The sequence below is a fragment of the Microcaecilia unicolor genome, chromosome 7 (assembly GCF_901765095.1).
Source record: "Microcaecilia unicolor chromosome 7, aMicUni1.1, whole genome shotgun sequence".
Taxonomy (NCBI): domain Eukaryota; kingdom Metazoa; phylum Chordata; class Amphibia; order Gymnophiona; family Siphonopidae; genus Microcaecilia; species Microcaecilia unicolor.
In genome coordinates, this window is record NC_044037.1 from 2,233,097 (window position 1) to 2,257,088 (window position 23,992).

At 44.2% G+C, this 23,992-nt stretch overlaps 1 protein-coding gene across 1 annotated transcript; it reads left to right on the forward strand.

The window, feature by feature from the left end:
- The first annotated feature begins 316 nt into the window (after positions 1–316).
- Positions 317–23,992, forward strand: C7HXorf65 (chromosome 7 CXorf65 homolog). The gene is made up of 5 exons (XM_030209789.1): positions 317–341; positions 11,682–11,816; positions 13,705–13,773; positions 15,712–15,839; positions 23,876–23,992. Exons 1-5 carry the CDS (start codon positions 317–319, stop codon positions 23,990–23,992), a joined length of 474 nt encoding a protein of 157 aa, XP_030065649.1.

The following is a 23,992-nucleotide window of genomic DNA, read 5'->3' on the forward strand; positions in this document are numbered from 1 at the left end:
TTGGAAGACTTACATAAGACCTTGTGCCATGACCTCACAATAGCATTGAGCAATATCTATCTAGCCTGAGATCCCTTCCCAGCTCTGTGACACACGTCCAACACCAGACTGACCAATGCATATACCAACATCCGCCTGCTGCCAATACGCCTGCAAACTGCTTTCCGCTTGTAAATTCTCAATGAGCACCACCCACCAGCAAGCAGTAATTGTTGCATGACCCCATCAAACAGCTCACCTTTAGACAACGCTTGATTACCAGCTCCCACCTGATGACCGTTGCCCAACTGCTACATCTCCAGTGACCAAGAAGACAATGTTCATTTCTGTTATTCATGGAGGTGAGTTGATCAGCAGGATCCGTCACAGCTCCAAACTCTCAAAAAGGGCAGAACCTCTTGACACTTACAGGACAGAAAGGGCGTAAGAGAACGGGTAGAAGTAGTAAAATGAGACATGGAGAGAAAGAGCTTTGTAATCCTGTAATGAGTGAGCAGCTACTACTGCTTTCGACTCCTAACCATGACTCTCTTACTCAACACCCTCACTTATCACCCCTACCACTGCAATTTCCCCACCCCTAGCTGTCTGTTCGTCTGTCCAATTTAGATTGTAAGCTCTGTTGAGCAGGGACTGTCTTTTCATGTTCATTTGTACAGCGCTGCGTAAGTCTAGTAGTGCTATAGAAATGTTTAATAGTAGTAGTAGTAGTAGTAGTAAGATGGAGGATTCTTTCTCCTCGGAGGTAACAACACATCTCTCTTCCATGGTTTATGGAGTAGATGATTTCCTGAGGTACCTCCCATCCCTGGCTTTTTAGCTAAAATGTACAAATAACCCATTAAATACCTAAATAGTATTATCATACTCACCTTTATTTCACTCTCACCACCGTAAGCATGATTACGTTCAGGTGTCCTGCAGTAAATCTGCAATCTATGCATGCAAACAGTATTTTTTTCTTTTTCTGAGAAAGGCGCGTGTCTGGGGCGGACAGTGGCTATTTCTGTACTATTTAGCACAGCCACATTGCAGCAGGGGCTTAGCCAGACACCCAGTTTTGGGTGGGCCTTGGTCTAAGATGGGTGGGCAGAAGAACTCTGCCTTGTCCCACAAGTGATTTGGTCTCTCCCTCTCTCGACTGCATGCCATATGGTCTATCAAACGTCCCCCCTCTCCTGCATACTTTTTAAATAGCAGATTTTCACCGGCAGCGAGCAGCAACTAATACACATTGCTCATGTTGACCCCAAAGCCTTCCCTCTGATGCATATTCCTGTTTCCGCATAGGCGGGAATACATCAGAGGGAAGGCTGTGGGGCCAGAGTAAGCAGTATGTATCAGTTGCGTCTCACTGTAGGCGAAGATCTGCTATTTACAAGGTATGCAGGAGGGACAGTTGTTGGGAGTTTTCAGCTGGTGGGGCTTGGGGATCCTTGCCAGACACATCATAGGTGTGCTGCTTCTGGGTGGGCCTGAGCCCAAAGTGGGTGGGCCTGAGCCCACCCTTGGCTACGCCACTGCATTGCAGTGCACTGACTGATCAGTGCTGGATTCGCATGTCAGCCTTTACTGCCTACAAAACAGGTGTCATAAGGGCTCAGTCGCCAATCTCTATATAAATAATTCTCACCTGCAACATTCTGAAGCTCACTCTGTGGGAGGGAAACACTGAAGGCTAGGCTCTCAGCAACACTCACTCTCACTCATCCACCACTCACTCTCACTCATAGACCCGCCCTCAGCCAAACCCCTTCCAGACATAATTCGCAACCCCAACGTTCTAAACGAAGCCTCAACCGGAAGTGTGAGGCACCAGAGATATCCGGTTTTGACCATTACTGTGTGCCCCCCCCCCCCGCATCAACGTGATGACGATGAGGGCGGAGCACTCACACTACAGGAAACGCGATCAAAGAACGCCAACGATGAGGGCACACCACTGACACTCCCTCACACTCCAGGAAATGCCATCCACCAACGAACGCCCTCGACGACGGTGCAGCGCTGACACTCCCTTTCTGATTGCCTCTCACTGCCTCCTGCCGCTCCCTGGCCCACCCTCCCTCTCTCCTCTCCAAGTTCCAGCCCTCCACTTGGACCCGCAGCACGCTCTCTCCCTCCCCCCGGGCCCCCTACTCTCCCACCTCGCTAGCGCCTCTGGACATTGCCCCGCCCTCAGCCCTCCCTCACTCACCCTCCTCCCCGATGTTTCCACTTGCTCGCACTCACCATCCCGCCGCGCCAACAGCAGAACAACAACGTGGATGCAGCACCTCCCGCACGCTCTCTCCCTCCCCCCGGGCCCCCTCCTGTCCCAACTCGCCAGTGCTGCTGGACAGCACCCCCACCCTCAGCCCTCCCTCATTCACCCTCCTCCCCGATGATCCCAGTTCCTCCCGCTCGCCAGCCAACAGCACAACGACAATGTGGATGCAGCACCTCACACGTTTCCTTTGCTTTCAGTGTATGCGAATGACGGCTGCATGGCACAGGGGAAACAGAGATTACCCTAATTGCCTTCCTTCCTTACACTGGACTACATAGGCTTACTTCCACTCCTGTCTACTAAGACAGGGGAGGGAGGACAGTGAACGACAACGTGGATGCAGCACCTCACAGGTTTGCTTTCCATTGAGAGTATGGCAATGACAGCTGCACGGCGCAAGGGAAACAGAGTTTATCCCCCCCAACCTCCCACCCTCTCACACACACAATCTATCTCTATTCACAATGGAGAAGGGTAGCTAAGGGAAGTACAACGGAACAATGGCAATTGTCCCCCATACACTCTCTCTCACAGACTCACTTGCACACACTCTCTCTCACACATACACACTCCGAGGAAAACCTTGCTAGCGCCCGTTTCATTGTGTTCATAAACGGGCCTTTTTTTACTAGTTTTTAATAATGACAACATTAGCACATGGCCATTTATTTAAAAAATGGAAAATCGACCATTATTTAGCTGCAGTAGGAATAACCTTAGCAGGTGGGGAAAACCCACGTGAGGGTGAACTAAAACCACTTTCTACCGCAGCTTTGCAAAAGGGCCCCTTAATAATAAAAATCACTTTCAGTTTATTTATCATCTCGCATTCTAAATAGGTCAAGGTAAGGGACAACATACAAATATACCAATCCAGCAGAAATATACTATAAAAATAAAATTATAACAAAAACAGAATAGCTATACAATTAAATAGGAAATAAAATAAAATAAAAAACTTTAAAAGAATACATGGCAGACTCTAAAAAAACAACTAAAACAGGCATAAATGAGTCATGTGATGTGATCACCTGCTACTAAGTGGATGTCCTGCACTTCAGCTCCAATAAAAACTCTTCTAAAAATACCTTTATAATCAATTTGAAGTTAAGACTTCCAACCAGCCTACTCTATAGCTATACAATTTTATTTATTTTGGTATTTAGCCCTGGGTTGCTGAGGAGGTCTCATACCAGGTGTAACATGGAGGGGCATAATTGAAAGGTACGTCCAAGTTTTGTTGAGGACATCCTCGCAAAATGTCCCGGTGGAGGGGCGGAGAAACCCGTATTATCGAAACAAGATGGACGTCCATCTTTCATTTTGATAATATGGTCAGAGACGCCTAAATCCTGAAATTTAGGTCGTCCCTAGAGATGGTCGTTTTTGATTTTCGGCGATAATGGAAACCAAGGCCGCCCATTTCAGAAATGACCAAATGCAAGCCCTTTGGTCGTGGGAGGAGCCAGCATTCGTAGTGCACTGGTCTCCAACATGCCAGGACACCAACCGGGCACCCTAGGGGGCACTGCAATGGACTTCAGAAATTGCTCCCAGGTACAATCCCCCCCAAAACCCACTATCCACAACTGTACACCACTACCATAGCCCTTATAGGTGAAGGGGAGCACCTAGATGTGGGTACAGTGGCTTTCTGGTGGGTTTTCGAGGGCTCACATTTACCACCACAAGTGTAACAGGTAGGGGGGGGTGGGCCTGGGTCCGCCTGACTGAAGTGCACTGCACCCACTAAAAACTGCTCCAGGGACCTGCATACTGCTGTCATGGAGCTGGGTATGACATTTGAGGCTGGCACAAAATATTTTTAACGATGTTTTTTGAGAGTGGGAGGGGGTTAGTGACCACTGGGGGAGTAACGGGAGGTCATCCCCGATTCCCTCCGGTGGTCATCTGGTCAGTTCCTTTTTGTGCCTTGTTTGTAAAAAAAACAGGACCAGGTAAAGTCATCCAAGTGCTCGTCAGGGACGCCCTTTTTTTCCATTATGAGTCAAGGACATCCATGTGTTAGGCACGCCCAAGTCCCGCCTTCACCACGCCTCCGACACGCCCCGTGAACTTTGGTCATCCCCACGATGGAAAGCAGTTGGGGACGTCCAAAATTGGCTTTCGATTATACCTATTTGGGCGACCCTGTGAGAAGAATGCTCATCTTCCGATTTGTGTTGAAAGATGGGCGTCCTTTTCTTTCGAAAATGAGCCTGATAGTGTCACAGGCAGATCATATCTGGCATGGTTTAGCTCACTTTTCAGAGGCTCTCTCCAAAAATCCAGACTCCCCAACAGAGTAATCCTTACGAATAAGCTGCCTCTTCAACACTTCTTTATTATGGTTTTTAAACAGCAAACACAGTTTATTTTATTTTTTTTTTCATTATTTATTTTCCTTTTATTGAAAAATAATACGATATTACAAAATTGTCAATGAACAATACAACCATAAACCTATCGAGTAAAGCATAGAAACAAATGCTAATAACAGTTTAGCTCTAATTCCTCCCTCCTCCCTCCTCCCTCCTCCCTCCCCCCTCCCCCTCCCCAGGTGGAACTCTCTGGTCTAGGCATCAGATGAACAGGAGGTGTCCGGACGTGAGGTCCATTTAACATATAAGTCCCAAATTTGGGGTGGAGGAGTGGCCTAGTGGTTAGGGTGGTGGACTTTGGTCCTGAGGAACTGAGTTCAATTCCCGGCACAGGCAACTCCTTGTGACTCTGGGCAAGTCACTTAACCCTCCATTGCCCCATGTAAGCCACATTGAGCCTGCCATGAATGGGAAAGCACAGTGTACAAATGTAATAAAAAATTATCTATTAAAGTTGGGGTTAATATAAAGCACATCCACTAAACAAATGGAACTGAAGCTTGTTAAAGGGGGGGGCAGCAAAACATCTCACCTGAATTTAATTGGGGCAGGCTAGTCAGGACTTCCCTGCAATTCTGACCCATCTGACAGTTTTTGTCCAGGTTCTCCGTCTCTTGGCCTTTTGGCTAAAAGAGATTTTTCTCTATTGGGGAACATCTAAACTGCAGGCCACAGATTCTAAAGGGCAAAGAGCTGTAGTGCAACAACGTACGATCACGTAACCCCACTCCTGAAGCAGTTTAATAAACAGGTCCCTACATCTTGCCATAGAGGCAGTTCTGCCGATTCTCACAAGGAAAATTAAATAAATGTGTCAAATTGAAATACCAAAAGCTCACAAGGTCAAATAAAACTGAATATGCGACTCAAAACTAGAACCTCGCAATGGGGTTCTTTTTAAGTTATGCTAAATAAGACGCCCATTATATTCCTATGGGCGTCTTATCATTTAGCATGTGATAATCTGTTAGCACACCTTAGTAAAAGAACCCGTGTGTGTGACAAGGATTTGCAAGCAGCCAAGACAAACATCAATAACACTTAAGCTGTTAAAATTCTAAAAACAATATCAATTTTAAAAAAAAGCTAACGGAAGCTTTAAAAAAACTAGGACCTTGTTTACTAAGGTGTGCTAACGTTTTTAGTGCACACTAAAATTAGCACATGCTAAATGCTAGATACACCCATATGGTTTCTTCAGCAAGGGAGGGGTTTTCTCACTGGTGTAGGGGAGTTAGTTCAGCAGTGAGGGAGGGTTTTTTTTTTTACTCTGGTTTATGTGGGTTAGATCAGCACTAAAAGGAGGTCTCGCTCTGAGTTTGGGGATTAGTTTAGTACTGAGGGAGGCGCTCTCTCTCTCTCTCTCTCTCTCTCTCTCTCTCTCTCTCTTGTATTGGGGTTAGTTTTGCTGGGAGGGAGGAGTCTCTTGCTGATGTAGGGGATGAGATACAGTGGAGCAGAGGTGTCATTCAGGCAGTTTGGCATCGAGTGAATCCTTTATTCAGATTCAAATAACTTTATTGGCAATAACAGTTTTATGTGTTGCCAAAGTAATGCACTTTCCATAACTGGAAGAATGAGAGAGATTTTTTTTTGCTTTTTTTTTTAGATAACAAAGAATTTTTGGCTAATGTTAATTGTCCAGTGCTGCTGCTTCTGCAATACTTGAAGAGTAAATTGGACTTACCAAAAACAGGTAGGCAGTGAAGCTGTGGTGACCTGCAAGTTCCCTGCGTCAAATCAAATACACAGTATGTTCATAAATTAATCATAATCATCATTCCCAAAGCCTTTGCTCTTCAGTGGCCCCTTCAGCTCTCCAGCAGGGTCCTTATCTCACAGGAGACCACATTCCAGTTGACTATATGGCTTACTACAGACTCACTATACATGGAAAACCAGCCTTCATGAAACCTGATTGGCTTTAGCAGAAAGTAAGGAAAACGTAATAGGGGCACAGGCCTAACAGCCTCCTATGGGCTGAGAAGTAGGTGAAGCCTAGCAGACAGTAAACAACCAGATTCCTCTGCTCCTCTGTTTCCATTCCAAGGTCCAGAGCCAGCCTTTTCTCTGCCCCCATCAGATTTTCAGAATTATATCGAGCCCTCCTCCCCCATTGACTTACCAAGCAAACCGGCCCATTGATGACATTAACTCCTACAAGACAACTTCCTATCTCTCACACTCTCCTCCTACCCAGCATTCCTCTTTCTTCCCCAAAAGCCCATTCTCTGCATCTCACTTTCTTGCCCCTTCATAGTTTGCCATCCATTCCTCTTTCTTCCCCACTATTTCTTTCTCTTTTTTCCTTGTTCCTGCCCAGTAACTCATTTTCCTCAACCACCTACCACTACTACAAGAGATGGGTGGCAGAGAGGAGGGAAGATTCTGGACAAGGAGTGGAGGAAGAGAGGATTGAGGACAAGCAATGAGAGGGTGAAAAAGCAAGATGAAAATATAAGTTACCATACCGGGTAAGACCAGAAGTCTACCTAGACCACTGTCCTGCCTCCACCAGTGATCAAATCCAAGTCACAAGTACCTGGCAGAAATTGAATCCCAAGGCGATGAAAGATGTCATGCTACTTACTCCCAGGAATAAGCAGTGCCTTTCCCAGGATCTCCCTTAATAACAGTTTATGGATTTTACTTCCAGGATCTTATTCAAACCTTTTTTAAACACAGGTATATTAGCGGCTTTCATCACATCCTCTGGCAATGAGTTCTAGAACTTAACAATTCATTAAGTGAAATAATCTTTTCTTTTAAAAGTATTACTATATAACTTAATGGCATCTCCTCCAGGCTTTGTATTTTTTTTTTTTAATAATAAACAACTCCTTTGTATTAACCATCTACTACTCTCAGGATTTTGTAGACCTCTGTCATCAGAATCTACCATGGCTTCAGTAGCAAAAATAACTCCTTTTTTCCTGTGTTTTTTTTTTGTTTAGAACACCTTTGCAGAGTGAACTTTGGCTTTGTGCCAAAATGTTACTTAATAGTGGATGCAGGCAGCTCAATAGATATTTTTGCTGAAGACTACAGGAAGCTGGAAGTCCCTATATGGCAATCCTCTTACTTCTAAATAGCTTGCAAGCAGAGATTTTATCTAATTGTAACTTTTTGCAGAGCTAAAATGGGGGAGGTGCACAGCTAATTGATTATGTAGCCCTCCACTGAAACTATGGATATGTGAACTAGAGATCCACAGAACTTCTCCTTGCTAAGATAGCTAGAACAATTCACAATCTCTGTGAAACTTTTCTTGAAAATACCGCTTAGCACCTTCTGACTTTATTAGAGCGGAAACTGGCTTCAGAGACCATTATATGAGAAAAGGGATGATCAGAGAGAGGGAGAGAATGGTGGGTGCTGTGCTGGAGGTACAGTTTTAAAGCAGAGCCACTTGTAACATATAGCAAACCTGCCTTACCAAAACAGCACAGAGAACCTGCACATTAGCAAAACACTCCATCTTGGTCACATATGCACTAGACAGACCTTCACTGAATAGAGCATCACAGGGCCAGTACAATTACTTTAAATACCCTTCAGCTGTGCCCCCCCCCCCCCTCTAAATTAATTTTCAGATCTCTAGGACCCCACTCCCCCACCACAACAAGAGATTATGATATTTAAAATCATAAGTACATTTAAAATCATAAGTACATAAGTAATGCCACACTGGGAAAAGACCAAGGGTCCATTGAGCCCAGCATCCTGTCCACAACAGCAGCCAATCCAGGCCAAGGGCACCTGGCAAGCTTCCCAAACGTACAAACATTCTATACATGTTATTCTTGGAATTGTGGATTTTTCCCAAGTCTATTTAGTAGTGGTATGTTCTCCGGCAACAAATTCCAGAGTTTAATTATGCGTTGGGTAAAGAAACATTTTCTCCGATTTGTTTTAAATTTACTACACTGTAGTTTCATCGCATACCCCCTAGTCCTAGTATTTTTGGAAAGCGTGAACAGACGCTTCACATCCACCTGTTTCACTCCACTCATTATTTTATATACCTCTATCATGTCTCCCCTCAGCCGTCTCTTCTCCAAGCTGAAAAGCCCTAGCCTCCTTAGTCTTTCTTCATAGGGAAGTCGTCCCATCCCCGCTATCATTTTAGTCGCCCTTCGCTGCACCTTTTCCAATTCTACTATATCTTTCTTGAGATGCGGCGACCAGAATTGAACACAATACTCAAGGTGCGGTCGCACCATGGAGCGATCAACGGCATTATAACATCTTCACACCTGTTTTCCATACCTTTCCTAATAATACCCAACATTCTATTCGCTTTCCTAGCCACAGGAGCACACTGAGCAGAAGGTTTCAGTGTATTATTGACGACGACACCCCTTTCTTGGTTCGTAATTCCTAATGTGGAACCTTGCATGACATAGCTATAATTCGGGTTCTTTTTTCCCACATGCATCACCTTGCACTTGCTCACATTAAACGTCATCTGCCATTTAGCCACCCAGTCTCGTACGGTCCTTCTGTAATTTTTCACAATCCTGTCGCGAGTTAACGACTTTGAATAACTTTGTGTCATCAGCAAATTTAATTACCTCGCTAGTTACTCCCATCTCTAAATCATTTATAATTATATTAAAAAGCAGCGGTCCTAGCACAGACCCCTGAGGAACCCCACTAACTACCCTTCTCCATTGTGAATACTGCCCATTTAACCTCACTCTCTGTTTCCTATCCTTCAACCAGTTTTTAATCCACAATAGGGCTTTTCCTCCTATCCCATGACCCTCCAATTTCCTCTGTAGCCTTTCATGAGGTACCTTGTCAAACGCCTTTTGAAAATCCAGATACACAATATCAACCGGCTCCCCTTTGTCCACGTTTGTTTACTCCTTCAAAGAATTGAAGTAAATTGGTCAGGCAAGATTTCCCCACACAAAAGCCGTGCTGACTCGGTCTCAGTAATCCATGTCCTCGGATGTGCTCTGTAATTTTGTTTTTAATAATAGCCTCTACCATTTTCCCCGGCACCGACGTCAGACTCACCGGTCTATAATTTCCCGGATCTCCCCTGGAACCTTTTTTAAAGATCGGTGTTACATTGGCCACCCTCCAATCTTCCAGTACCACGCTCGATTTTAAGGATAAATTGCATATCACTAGCAGTAGCTCCGCAAGCTCATTTTTCAATAATCATGATTACCTTATCCAGAAAAAAATCCTGTTCAAATGCCCAGTTGTTCATGTTTCTTGTGCCTCACTTCCCGTTTCATAGTTTATCAGTTTGTCAGAATGATTTTCATGTCTAGACGTGTCGGGGCTCAACGTCTGCTGCACATTCAAAATTCACAAGAACCTCTCTGTTTTTTCTTACCTAATGTTCTGTAGGTGGATTCTGCTTGGCATTTTTTAACATTCAAATTATATATTTAGACACTTTAACCATTCTACATTTAGGGCCAGTTATAAGTTCTCTTTTTCACACATAAAACGCCACTGTAAGGAAAAGGGGTTATTGGGGATGTCATAGTGACCAGATACTACCCTTCCTTGTCTCCCCTCACTGCAAAGTGAAATCCTAAACCTTGCTGCTAGGGTGGGATGTTGTTCCAAAGCCCCACAGCGCCTGTCTGTCTAAAAGAGCTTCTCTGAGTATTTCATGCAAGGAGAGTAGAGAGAAAGACACTATCTACTCTTTGAAATCCTGCATTGTGAAAATCCTGAAAACCCAACCGAATTGTAGGTATCAAGGAGCAGGTGCTGGGACACTGCTTTAGATGATGCTGGGTTGCAGCTTGTGCAGTGTCTGTTCTTTGGCTACAGACATTCTCTGGTTCATCTCTCCTGTGGCTGTGGTGAACCCATCAAGCTTATTTTCGAAAGAGAAGGGCGCCCATCTTCCAACACAAATCAGGAGATGGGCGTTCTTCTCTCAGGGTCGCCCAAATCAGCATAATCGAAAGCCGATTTTGGGCGTCCTCAACTGCTTCCCATTGCGGAGACGACCAAAGTTCACGGGGGCGTGTTGGCACCTTAGCGAAAGCGGGACTGGGGCGTGATTAAGAGATGGGCGTCCTTGGCCGATAATGGAAAAAAGAAGGGCGTCCCTGACGAGCACTTGGCCGACTTTACTTGGTCCATTTTTTCTTGCAACCAAGCTGTGAAAAGGTGCCCAAACTAACCAGATGACCACCAGAGGGTATCGGGGATGACCTCCCTTTACTCCCCCAGTGGTCACCAACACCCTCCCACCCTAAAAAAAAAAAACTTTAAAAAATTTTTTCCAGCCTGAAATGTCATACCCAGCTCCATGACAGCAGTATGCAGGTCCCTGGAGCAGTTTTAGTGGGTGCAGTGCACTTCAGGCAGGCGAACCCAGGACCATCCTCCCCCTACCTGTTACACTTTTGGTGGTAAATGTGAGCCCTCCAAAACCCACCCAAAACCTACTGTACCCACATGTAGGTACCCCCCTTCAACCCTTAGGGCTTTATTAGTGGTGTACAGTTGTGGGGAGTGGGTTTTGGGGAGCTCAGCACCCAAGGTAAGGGAGCTATGCACCTGGGAGCAATTTCTGAAGTCCACTGCAGTGCCCCTTAGGGTACCCGGTTGGTGTCCTGGCATGTCAGGGGGACCAGTGCACTACGAATTCTGGCTCCTCCCATGACCAAAGGGCTTGGATTTGGTCGTTTTTGAGATGGGTGTCCTCGGTTTCCATTATGGCCGAAAACCAGGGACGACCATCTCTAAGGTCGACCATCTCAACATTTAGGTCGACCATCTCTAAGGTCAACCTATATGTTGAGATTTGGGCGTCCCCAACTGTATTATCGAAACGAAAGATGGACGCCCATCTTGTTTCAATAATACAGGTTTCCCCACCCCTTTGTGGGGCCGTCCTGCGAGGACGCCCTCATGAAAACTTGGGTGCCCTGTTCGATTACGACCCTCCATGTGTCACTATGGCTGGATCTGAGCTGTTTCTGTGGATGCGGCTGCAAATTCTCACCTCACTGTCACATAAGTATTTTTCTGTTTGTGACTTTTTTCAGATACCATTGATTTATGCAATGAAGTTGGAATCCTGAAGCTCCTGTTTCTAGCCAGGGACTCCTTGGAGAATGCAAAACGGTTCTTTACCCACCGAGGGACTTACTATATCTGCAAGATCCAACGTGGAGAGCCTGGTATAATCATGATCTCTCACTGCTTCTTGGTACTGGAAACAAGGAGTCCCTGGGATGTATTAAATACAAAATCCATCATAATCGTATACAGCTGTGAATAAGAAAACATAGTAAACCTCATGTGTGCACTGCAGACAGAGAACAGGGAAGAGGAAAACTCCATAGAGAAAGGAGAATGAGATGGAGCAAGACTTGCTAGGGGAGGTGACTGGAAAAATGAGATTATATAGCCAAGCGCCTGAGAAGAGAACGTGCCATGGGGAATATTCCCAAGAAAGAGTACTAAGATGATAAGATCAGGGCTTAATTTGTGGGGAAACGGCCTGGAACCGATGACGTAAAAATCAAATTTGGTAATTTATTAGTCACCACAATAAACAAATTCAATATAATGCAAACAATATTCAAGGTACCAGAATGAGAGAAGCTTTAATTCATTAATTAATTAGGATGTGACTCCACAAACGAGAAGCAGTTTCTGCTGAATTCTGATATTCTGATGAATATGTTTCTCCCCGTGTTATATACTTTAAAATATGCCTGGTCACCTGACTGACACACATGATTGATCCTGGTCCTTTAACTTTCCCTAACACGTGTTAGTCTGTTATCTTAATCGTGAGCATCTTCTTAGGGACTGGTTAGGACTTTCCAAACCCCAAGACCTACAGATGACCCAAGGCCCCGCCTGGGTGGTGAGCACAGATGTCAAGAGGGCAAGACCTCATGTTCTCCCCCTTTATTTTGAGCAGGGGGGATGGGTCTGCAATCTTTAACTGCAAACATTCCTGCCTGTTGTGCTGTTTCTGGCCTAACCTCGAATCTACTTATTTCTGTTATACTAGTTAGTTGGTTAATGAATCCTATACTACTATCAGCTGTTTGTTTTATTTCTCCACAGAACGCAGTTCCACCGCTTATTTTCAGACTCCAGAGAAGCAATGGCATTCTGCTCTAGTCCCTCCCTTCCAAGCAGCCTGCAGGGAAGAAGAGGGTAGTCTGTGAGCCTGGAGCAAAGCAGAGAACAGTTACTGGAACCCCTAATCCATACCCTCTACCCCTGCTCCTGGGCCACCCAAGCCTTTCCCTACTCCACAGTTCCACTTCCTTTTTATCTGCAAATTAAGCCCTGACTAAGATGATGGAGGTTCTCTAGAAAGGAGGCCTGAAAATAGGGGCAGACATAGAACAGTCAGGTGGATGAGGGTTCAGGGGCGAATGTAGTTGGAGAATAAGTTCAAGAGCCTCTCAGAGGCTGACTAAGAAGACAAGGCTCTCACGGTGTAATGACTGAGAGGAGGAATGAATGAGATGGAAAGGATTCTAGAGGAAGAGGGGGTGACTAAGGATAACTGAGATAAGGAAGCTCCCAAGGGATAAAGTGGGTGACTGAGATGAGGAGGCTGTCAGAGGAAGGCTGTGGAATGGGAGGCTCTAAGAAATTTACTGAGATGAGGAGACATTTATGGGGTGGAAGGATGATGGAGATGGCAGATTGTCGGGAAGGAGTGTGACAGACACACAGGTTCCCTTAAGAATGGACATAATTGTGATTAGCTGCCAAAGAGAGGACCAACATTAGTGATTGAAATGGGAAGTAGATACTGGGCTTGATGGACCATTGATGTGGCTATTCTTATATTCTTATGAGTGTGGTAGGTTGAGATTGAAACTGGATTGAGGATGAATAAAAGGGGGACTCTCCCAGGAGGTGTATATTCTTAAGGTGGACAAGATGAGAGGGGGAGAGTGCTTTGTGGAGGTGACAGAGATGGGGGCATGCATAATTCCCTGAGAGGTGGATGAGGTAATGTCTGATTCTAGAGTCTCTCATTCAGTCACTGATTCTCACATTTTTCTCTGTTGTTATTTTGTGACTCTTCCACAGGGGCTGCAAATGAGAATGCGTATGAAGCAATTTACCCCCTCCTCAACAATCCAGATGGAGAACTGTGTGGTAATACTCCCCTTCTTCCTTCATTACTTCACCACAGCCCTCCTTGCCCTACATCCACTATCCAATCCAGTATACCACCCTTCTTCCTCGTTTCATTTCCAGCGTTTTCCGAGAACAGCATAGCAGTTAATGATGAGTTTCTCAAATTAAGAACATAAGAGTAGCCATACTGGGTCAGACCAATGGTCCATCTAGCCCAGTATTCTGTTTTCCAAACAGTGGCCAAGCCAGATCTCAAGTACTTGGCAGAAACCCAAATCATGGCAACACTCCGTACTATTTTGTTTATGGGGTCTCTTGGTTCCAAATCTATCTCTATAACGTTATACCAAGAGCAACTCAAATGTTGTTCTCACAGTGTGTGGTTGCCTTAATGTTTAAACTTCAATTAACTGGACCTCAATGCATCTACCCTTGGCATTTCACCTTCAGGTGAATGAGCCCTTTTATTACAAAAGAACACCAAAGTTGTAAAAGGAGCTAATCCTATCACTGGTCCTTTTTTTCTTTTTTTATTTGAGAGACTGATAGAGGATTTCCAGTGGTTTTTCTCTTTAATAGAGTTTTTTGCACGGGTATCTTACCTATCAGTCTAGATAAAGAAAAAAAGGACCAGTGATAGGATTAACTCCATTTACAACTTTGGCGTTTTTTTTTTAATAAAAGGGCTCATTCACCTGAAGGTGAAATGCCAAGGGTTGATGCATTGAGGTCCAGTTAATTGAAGTTTAAACACTCCATACTACAAATCCCAGAGCAAGCAGTTGCTTCCCATGTCTGTCTCAATAGCAGACTATGGACTTTTCCTCCAGGAATTTGTCCAAACATTTTTAAAACCCAGATACGCTAAGCGCTGTTAGTACATCCTCTGGCAAAGAGTTCCAGAGCTTAACTATTCGTTGAGTAAAAAAATATTTCCTCCTATTTGTTTTAAAAGTATTTCCATGTAACTTCATTGAGTGTCCCCTGGTCTTTGTACTTTTGGAACGAGTAAAAAATCAATTTACTTCTACTAGTTCTAAACCACTCAGGATTTTGTAGACCTCAATCATATCCCCTCAACCGTCTCTTTTCCAAGCTGAAGAGCCCTAACCTCTTTAGCCTTTCCTCATACAAGGGGAGTTCCATCTCCTTTATCATTTTGATACAGAGAGATGGAATAATAGAATTCAGTAACATCATGGAAGCAAGTAGATGGATATGTATGAAATAGTTAACAAAGTTGAGATTAGCATATATACTCAAATAGGCATTTAAAAGTCTGTCCTTTAATAATGCCACATGTTCAGAAATCATAGCCATAAATATAGACAGTTATTCAAACATTATCACATGCACACACCAGAACAGGAATCAATACACACAATTGCTACAGAGTACATCCAAAATTTCATTTTTATTTCCTCATTTCCATCTTCCAAAATTCTAGACAGCAGATGTACAGATCAGTAGGACTCAAAGCAGTCAAAAACAAGTCAGAAACAACATAATATATATCTAATTGTTCAACCATCCTTCACCTTTGGGTTTAAAAAGCAATACCATGCGCAGGTCTGGATAAATGAATTAAAACCATCAAAGTTTTAAGCAAATGCCCCAAATATGTAATACTTGGTTGGTAGCAATAATGAAACAACGATGGAATATTCACATAGCAGGCAGCCAAGAGATTTATTTTCCACTGAAAATAATGAACTGTGTATGAACTTGGCAGCTATAAATGTTTTTTATAGTAGCTACCTACTATTCTACTCTATGCTTCCTTAACATTAATCAGCTTTTTTTCCCCTAACATCCCAATCTCATTTTCACCCTCTCTCACCTCCCTGCCTCCCTTTCCTCTCTACAGATGCACATTATTGTCATCCCATAATACAGTAACACAGAATGGGAAAGGATCTGAGTTTTCTGACACTTTCTTTGTCTCGCTTTCCTTAGAGGCCCTTAAGCGTCAACGTATTTTCTTAGAGAAGAACAGACTCAAACTAGCCAAAACCCCAGAAGCCAAGAGAACTCGTTCCAGTGAGATATTGGGCCCAGTGGTCTCAACAGCTGCACAACCCTGGGTAAGTGACATTCTCTGGGACATCTTAGCAGTTCCCTACACTCTGCAGCTTTCACTAATACACCACCATCTGATTTTGGTGCTGAGGTCTCTCAAATCTATATGGTACACACATCTCACACACAACCAAACACACATTGGCCACTTCCTAAGCACTCTGTGGGCTCCAGGAACACACAACACACACACATTAAATGTTCTCCTCCTTACTCGATCGTCTTCTTTCTATAACTGCTTGATCAGATCGACTGATAGCCTGTTATCATTGATATCTTTGTACCACTAAATGTATCTCTTACCCTGAAATGGTGATGCCATGACAGGTTTTTGTAAACCACATTGAGCCTGCAAATAGGTGGGAAAATGTAGGATACAAGTGCAATAAAATAAATAAATAAAGTCATACATCCCCTGAGATAGCCTAATGCTTTCACATGTCATCCCTTCCTCCATCCCAAAAAACATAACAACTTCTCTTAATGAGCTCTGCAGTCTGTTGGCAACTCCTAAGGGATGTGTACATGCTACACACTGCTTGGGTGTGCAAGGGTGTCAGTCTACAAATATTTATCTAGCTTAGACCTAGGTCCCTAGAATCTCAGTTGGGCTCCAATACATTATTAGGGGCATAAAGCAAAGTTACTCACCTATAGCAGGTGTAGTCCAAGGATAGCAAGATGAATATTCTCACTGATGGGTGACATCCATTAGAACCTGGAATGAGAAACACTCTTGCACGTCCATTCTAGAAGCTTTTGGAAGTGGCTCACCTCGCATGCATACACCTTCCCATCCACCGTTGTCACACAAGACCAGTTCAGTCTGAAACAATAGCTGATAAAATTCTACTCCAAGGAAAAGTGGGCGGGACAGTGAGAATATTAATTCTGCTGTTCTTGGAGACGCCTGCTACAGGTAACTTCCTTTCTCCAAGGACAAGCAGGATGAAAATCTCACTGATGGCAATCCCTAGCCACCAGACTGTATTAAAAGAAACACAGAAACACAGAAAATTGAAGGCATAGTAAGTGATGGCAGATAAAGACCTGAACAGTCCATCCAGTTTGTCCAACAGTCACATTCATTATCAATCTAAGACTAAATCAACAATGAATGTGATATTATATACTTAATCAGGGCCTTTCTTTGGTGTTTCTGGGACATAAGACCATAGAAATCTGCCCGGCCTATCCAGTCTGCCCATCCATGCCATCTACTCTCCCTTTCACTCCCTTACAGATCCTATGCACTTGTCCCAAACTTTCTTGAATTCAGATACAGTTTTTGTCTGCACCACCTCCACCAGGAGACCATTCCACAAATTTAACACCCTTTCCGTGAAGAAGTATTTCCTCGGGTTACTTTTGAGTCTATCCCCTTTCACCTTCATCTTATGCCCACTCATTCCAGAGCTTCCTTTCAATTGAGCCTCACCTCCTGTGCATTTATACTGCATAGGTATTTAAATGTATAATATCTCCCCTCTCCCACCTTTCTTCCAAAGTATTGAGATCTTTAAGTCTGTTCCAATACGCTTTATGATGAAGACCATTTTAGGAGCCACCCCTCTGCACCAATTACATCCCATTTATATCTTTTGAAGGTGTGGTCTCCAGAATTTACACAGTATTATAAATGAGGTCTCACTAGTCTTATACAGGGTTATCATCACCTTTATTTTCCCTACTGGCCATTCCTTTCCCTAGGCATCCAAACATCTTTTTAGCTTTCACTCACCAATCACCATTTCTACTTGTTTGGCCTCCTTAAGATCATCATATTCAATCGCACCCAAATCCTGTTCCTCTTTTCTGCATCACATCTAGCACTCTCCCTCAATCCAACTCTCTGCTCACCCAGTCAAAGAAATGAATCAGACTTGACTGAGAAGACCTGCCTGTAGAGAAACCATGTTGCCTCAAGTCCCGTAATCCTCAGATGTATGCCATCCGGTCCACCTCAGGTTTAACTTGCTCCTCATAAACACAGTCTTCTAAAAATCATTCAGGAACTACCATCCCTCCATTCCTATTTGTTTTTGTCTTCTGTGGTCCTGCTCCTGACCCTTCAGCTGTGTACACAGAAATATTTGTTAAGCAATTCCACCTTATCTTTATCAGTTTCTACGTATTCCTCCTTTTCATCTTTGAGTCTCATGCCACTTTTGTACTTCCTCCTATCACCAACATATCTAAAAAATGTCTCCCCCCTCCAATAGTATTGGCTATTTTGTTTTCTTCCATTTGCATCTTTGCTTTCCTGACTACTCTACCAGCTTCTCTTAACTTTTCCAGATATTGTTGCCTGTCTTCCTCTTTCTGTGATCTCTTGTAGTTTATAAAGGCTAACCACATTTTCCTTACCTTTTCAGTTACTACTTTTGAGACCCAAAGTGGCCTCCTTTTCCTCTTACTTTTATTTACTTTCCTTACACAAAGGTTTGCTTTACAATAGCTTTCAGTTTTACCCACTGCTTTCCTACTTCTTCCAGATGTTCCCATCCAGACAATTCCTTGAGGTAATCCCCCATCCGAACAAACTTAGTTTTTTGAAGTCTAGAACGTTCACTTTTGAACAAACCCTCTCCACACTTACCTTAATATTAAAGCACACCATCTGTTGATCACTGGATGCCAGATGATGTACTATAACATCAGAAACACTCTCCTCATTAGTAAGCAATAAGCCCAGTATGGCCCCATCCCAAGTAGGTTCCACTACCAACAACAGAATAAAACTCCTTATTGATGACGCAAACATTCACCATGGGGTCTGTTTGCATCTGGTTCAACCTTACTGCTTTCTAATTGCAGTGTAACAGTGTTCTGTCCATGGGACTCCTGAGCTAGCTCTTACTTCTGTTGCTTTTGGGTTCTGAAGCTTTAGGCTCCATAGCCATGGGGATTTTACCTTTGGATTTCCTCAGGTGGGGCAGGTTATGCAGGGACCTCTACTCCTACTACTACTACTTAACATTTCTAAAGCGCTACTAGGGTTACGCAGCACTGTACAAAATACACAAAGAAGGACAGTCCCTGTTCAAAGGAGCTTACAATCTAAAGAACGAAATGTCAAGTTGGGGCAGTCTAGATTTCCTGGGTAGAGGTGTAGAGGTTAGGTGCCGAAGGCGACATTGAAGAGGTGGGCTTTAAGCAGAGATTTGAAGATTGGCAGGGAAGGGGCCTGGCGTATGGGCTCGGGGAGTTTGTTCCACGCGTGGGGTGAGGCGAGGCAGAAAGGGCGGAGCCTGGAGTTAGCGGTGGTGGAGAAGGGTACTGAAAGGAGGGATTTGTCTTGAGAGTGGAGGTTACGGGTAGGAACGTAAGGGGAGATGAGGGTTGAGAGGTAAGGAGGGGCTGCAGATCGAGTACATTTGTAGGTTAGTAGCAGAAGCTTGAATTAAATGCGGTACCTGATCGGAAGCCAATGAAGTGACTTGAGGAGAGGGGTGATATGAGTGTATCGGTTCAGGCGGAAGATAAGACGTGCAGCAGAGTTCTGAATGGACTGAAGGGGGGATAGGTGGCTAAGTGGGAGACCAGTGAGGAGTAGGTTGCAGTAGTCAAGGCGAGAGGTAGAGAGAGTGGATGAGAGTTCGGGTGGTGTGCTCAGAGAGGAAAGGGCAGATTTTGCTAATGTTATAGAGGAAGAAGCGACAGGCAGTGGCGTAGCGAGGGCAGGGCGGTGGGGGCGGACCGCCCCGGGTGCCAACCAATGGGGGGTGTCCTCTTCTCTGGTCTGCCCATGCCCAGTGCCTTCCCGCTTCCCGTAACGCTGCACAAGGCAGCACGTGTGCTTTATACCTCCACAGCGCTGCTTGTCTCCCAGCCTGTCCAGCGGCTCCGCTCTAGACGACGTCATGAGTCACAACGACGCCTCCTCCTCCCCCTGCGGCACCCTGCATGCGCGTCAGTGCACCTTGCAGTGGGTTGTGGCCGGGCCTGAAGTGAGTAGCGTAATCGGCTCGCGTCTCCGAGTCCTCCAGCCGTCTCGCTCCTCCGTCCCAGGCACTGAGGCTCCCAGCTGACTGCCCTAAGTTTCCACCCCTGCCCTGGCCTTTCCTGCACTCACTGGCTAGTAGTGCACTCCGTCCTCCTCCACCCCTGCCGTCCACGGGCCACGCCATCGTCGGGACTCGGCAGCAGAAGAGATTGAAGAAGAATCTTCTTCTCAAGTTCTTTCCAGGTAATGGCCCCGCGGCACAGATCTTTATTTTATTTATTTCTGCTGCTGTTGCTGTTGCAGTCAATGCTGCTTGCTAGAAGTTGATGATGAGCACTAGAGCAGCAAGCTGCAGTTGGGGGGGGGGGGGGTGTTGACGGGGTCATAATGTGAAAAGGTCAGGACAGACCAGGGGGACAAGAACACTACTCTGGTGGATGGGAGAGAAAGTGGGCATAATGATGATGGATGGAGCATGGAAGGGACAGAGAGAGGGGCGGACGGCGCTGGAAATGAGAAGAAAGGGCAGACCAGACACTGGATGGAAAGGGGCAAAGAAAGGAGGCAGATGCTGGATGGAAAGGGGCAGAGAGAGAGAGGGGGGTATACGCGGAAGGCAGGGAGAGAACGGGCAGACACATATGCGACTGAATGGAAAGGGGCAGAGAGAGGGGGGCAGACTCAAGATGGAAAGGCAGCCAATGGATGAAAATGTTCATGTTCACTGTCTGTTTCTTTTCTGACCATTTATCTCATTTCATGATTATTGCTAAAAATAATTTTTTCATGGGGGGGGGGGTGTTAAAAAAAGGTCGGCCCCGGGTGTCAAGTATGCTAGCTACGCCACTGGCGACAGGTCTTGGCTATCTGCTGGATATGCACAGAGAAGGAGAGGGAGGAGTCGAAGATGACACCGAGGTTGCGGGCAGATGAGACGGGGACGATGAGGGTGTTATCAACCGAAATAGAGAGTGGAGGTAGAGGAGAAGTGGGTTTGGGTGGGAAGACAAGAAGTTCGGTCTTGGCCATGTTCAGTTTCAGGTGGCGGTTGGACATCCAGGCAGCAATGTCGGATAAGCAGGCCGATACTTTGGCCTGGGTTTCCGCAGTGATGTCAGGTGTGGAGAGATAAAGCTGGGTCCATCCCTGACCTGTCTTGTCTCCTTTCTGGCTTTTGAACTTAAGGGTCTGTGCCCAGAGGTTCTTAGTCCATTTCGTCTTGTCCATAAGAACATAAGCATTGCCATACTGGGACAGACTGAAGAGCCAGTATCCTGTTTTCAACAGTGGCCAATCCAGGTTACAAGTACCTGGCAAGATCCCAAAAGAGTAAAACAGATTTTATGCTGCTTATCCTAGAAATAACTAGTGGATTTTCCAAAGTCCATCTTAATAATGGCTTGTGGACTTTTCTTTTAGGAAATTATCCAAACCTTTTTAAAACTCCGCTAATCTAACTGCTTTTACCACACTCCAAATTCCAGAGATGAATTACATGTTGAGTGAATTAATATTTTCTCCGGTTTGTTTTAAAATTGCTACTTTGTAGCTTCATTGTGTGCCCCCTAGTTCTAGTAGTTTTGGAAAGAGTAAACAAGCAATTCACATCTACCTGTTCCACTCCACTCACTATTTTATAGGCCTCTATTATATCTCCCCTCAGCCACCTTTTGTCCAAGCAGAAGAGCCGTAGCTGCTTTAGCCTTTCCTCATAGGGAAGTTGTCCCATCCCCTTTATCATTTGTCACCCTTCTCTGTACCTTTTCTAATTCCACTACATCTTTTTTGAGATGCAGTAACCAGAATTCAACACAATATTCAAGGTGCGGTTGCACCATGGAGCGATACTAAGGCATTATAACGCCCTCATTTTTGTTTTCCATTCCTTTCTTATAATACCTAACATTCTATTTGCTTTCTTAGCCACCACACACTGAGCAGAGGGTTTCAACGTATCATCATCAATGACGCCTAGATCCCTTTCCTGGGCGGTGACTCCTAATGTGGAACCTTGCATTACGTAGCTATTCCCACCTGCATTACTTTGCACCTGCTCACATTAAACTTCATCTGCCATTTAGACGCCCAGTCTTCATGAAAGACTCCAGAGGAAATTGGAGAGTCATGGGATAGAAGGCAGTGTCCTATTGTGGATTAAAAACTGGTTAAAAGATAGAAACAGAGAGTAGGGTCAGTATTCTGGAGAAGGGTAGAGGAGGGGGTTCCCCAGGGGGTCTGTGTTGGGACAGCTGCTTTTTAACATATTTATAAATGATCTAGACATGGGAGTAACTAGTGAGGTAATTAAATTTGCCAACAACACAGTTATTCAAAGTTCAATCGCAAGAGGATTGTGAAAATATGAAGGAAGGAGTAGGACATGTAAAGAACAGGAAAAAAAGTTGTGAGTTCTTCTAATATAATTCTATAACCCCAACTCCTCAGTTCATATTCAATTGTTGCTATTAGTTGGTCTTGCAAATCTTATTTAACTAATCTCCTAAATTAAAAATATTTTTATTTTCAACCACTTAAAAATACAAAAATCATACACACACACACACACACACACACACACATTTCTGAGAAAACATAAACAGTGTCTATTATTGTATCAGCCAAATAACCAATTTTTCTATCATTTCACCATATATTATATTCAAAAGTCACAATTTTAATTCCTCTATTTTATACTGGATTTCAGCGCAAGTTGTTATGCAAAGTATGCCAGCCCAATGAATCTTCTCTTGGGAGCCTTGGACACTCTCTGATGTCATAAACAATCCTTAGGAAAATTCACCCAATCTAGTGCTTACAAAAAGAATCCCAGCATGGATCCACTTTTTACCACATTGTGGCTTTATCAAGGGAATCTGAGCAAATATTCAAACAAAAGCTAACAGGGGATATCATAATTTTAACATTTTAATTCATAAACATTTAAACAATATCAACATGTTTCCTCTTCAAGACACTATAAACTTTTTTGATGGCTACCTACTGGTAGAGACCTCACTCCCAGGATCTTAGGGGTGAAAGAATGGGTCTTTCAGCTTAGGCTGTCACATTTCTTGAGGTAGTAATGGTTTCTCAACCATAGGTCAGATATTTCTCTGAAGCCACAGTACATAATCCTCCTTGGAAGGGTTTAGATATTTCTCCAGGAGTGATGGAGATGGTCTCCTGATCAGGGTTCAGATATTTCTCTAAGGCTGTACATTAATAAACAGAAACTGGGTACAATAATTACAATATGGTTGTAGCACATATATATGTATATCTCCAAACAACTCTCACCATATCCAAATACTTATTAAAAACACTTGGGATATATTCCTTTGAACTTATTTGAACTTCACACTGACTAAACATCTCAGCTCCTACATAGCTAGTACAGCATATTAACCTCATTACTGCATAACCAGTTTTTAAATAACATACAAACGTCCCCCCCCCCCCCAGCACAATCCCAAAAAAATGCTCCTCTCGTGCACAAAGCACTCAAAATGTCCTCCACATAATTCTTCCAAACAGCTGTCATATGGAATCGCCACCTCCACCCATCCAAAGTGGATAAATATGGACAAATCATCGAGAACTAGATACTGGACAACCACAGATGTGGCCTCCAAATGCAAGGTAGTATACTGCAATGCTTTGAAATTGTAGTCATTTGTATGTTATTTAAAAACAACTGTATGGTTATGCAGTAATGAGTCAGGTTAATATGCTGTACTAGCTATGTAGGAGCTGAGATGTTTAGTCAGTGTGAGGTTCAAATAAGTTCAAAGGAATATATCCCAAGTGTTTTTAATAAGTATTTTGATATGGTGAGAGCTGTTTGGAGATGTTTAGGTATATAAGGTTGTCGAACGAGGGACAGCCTCCTGAACAGGGCTCAGATATATCTCTGGAGAATACAGATGGTTTGGAGGGAAAGGCTCAAATATTTTCCTGGGGGTCAAACAGAACAGGGCAGTGCTTAGGTATCTCTCTGGAGGCAGGGGAATAAATTCAGCTGTTTGTTGCTAGAGAGGCTACGGATGTCATGGGTTGCGTATTTTGTTCATATTTGCTCTCTATCATCGTCAACAGATGAAGCCTTTTGGAAAGTTTGGGACAGGAGCTAATCAGGAAGTGCAACTAAAGAGAACAGACTCTAGAGGTACAAAACTTAAAGTGGAGTCAGGAAGAAAGGAGCGGCACAGATAA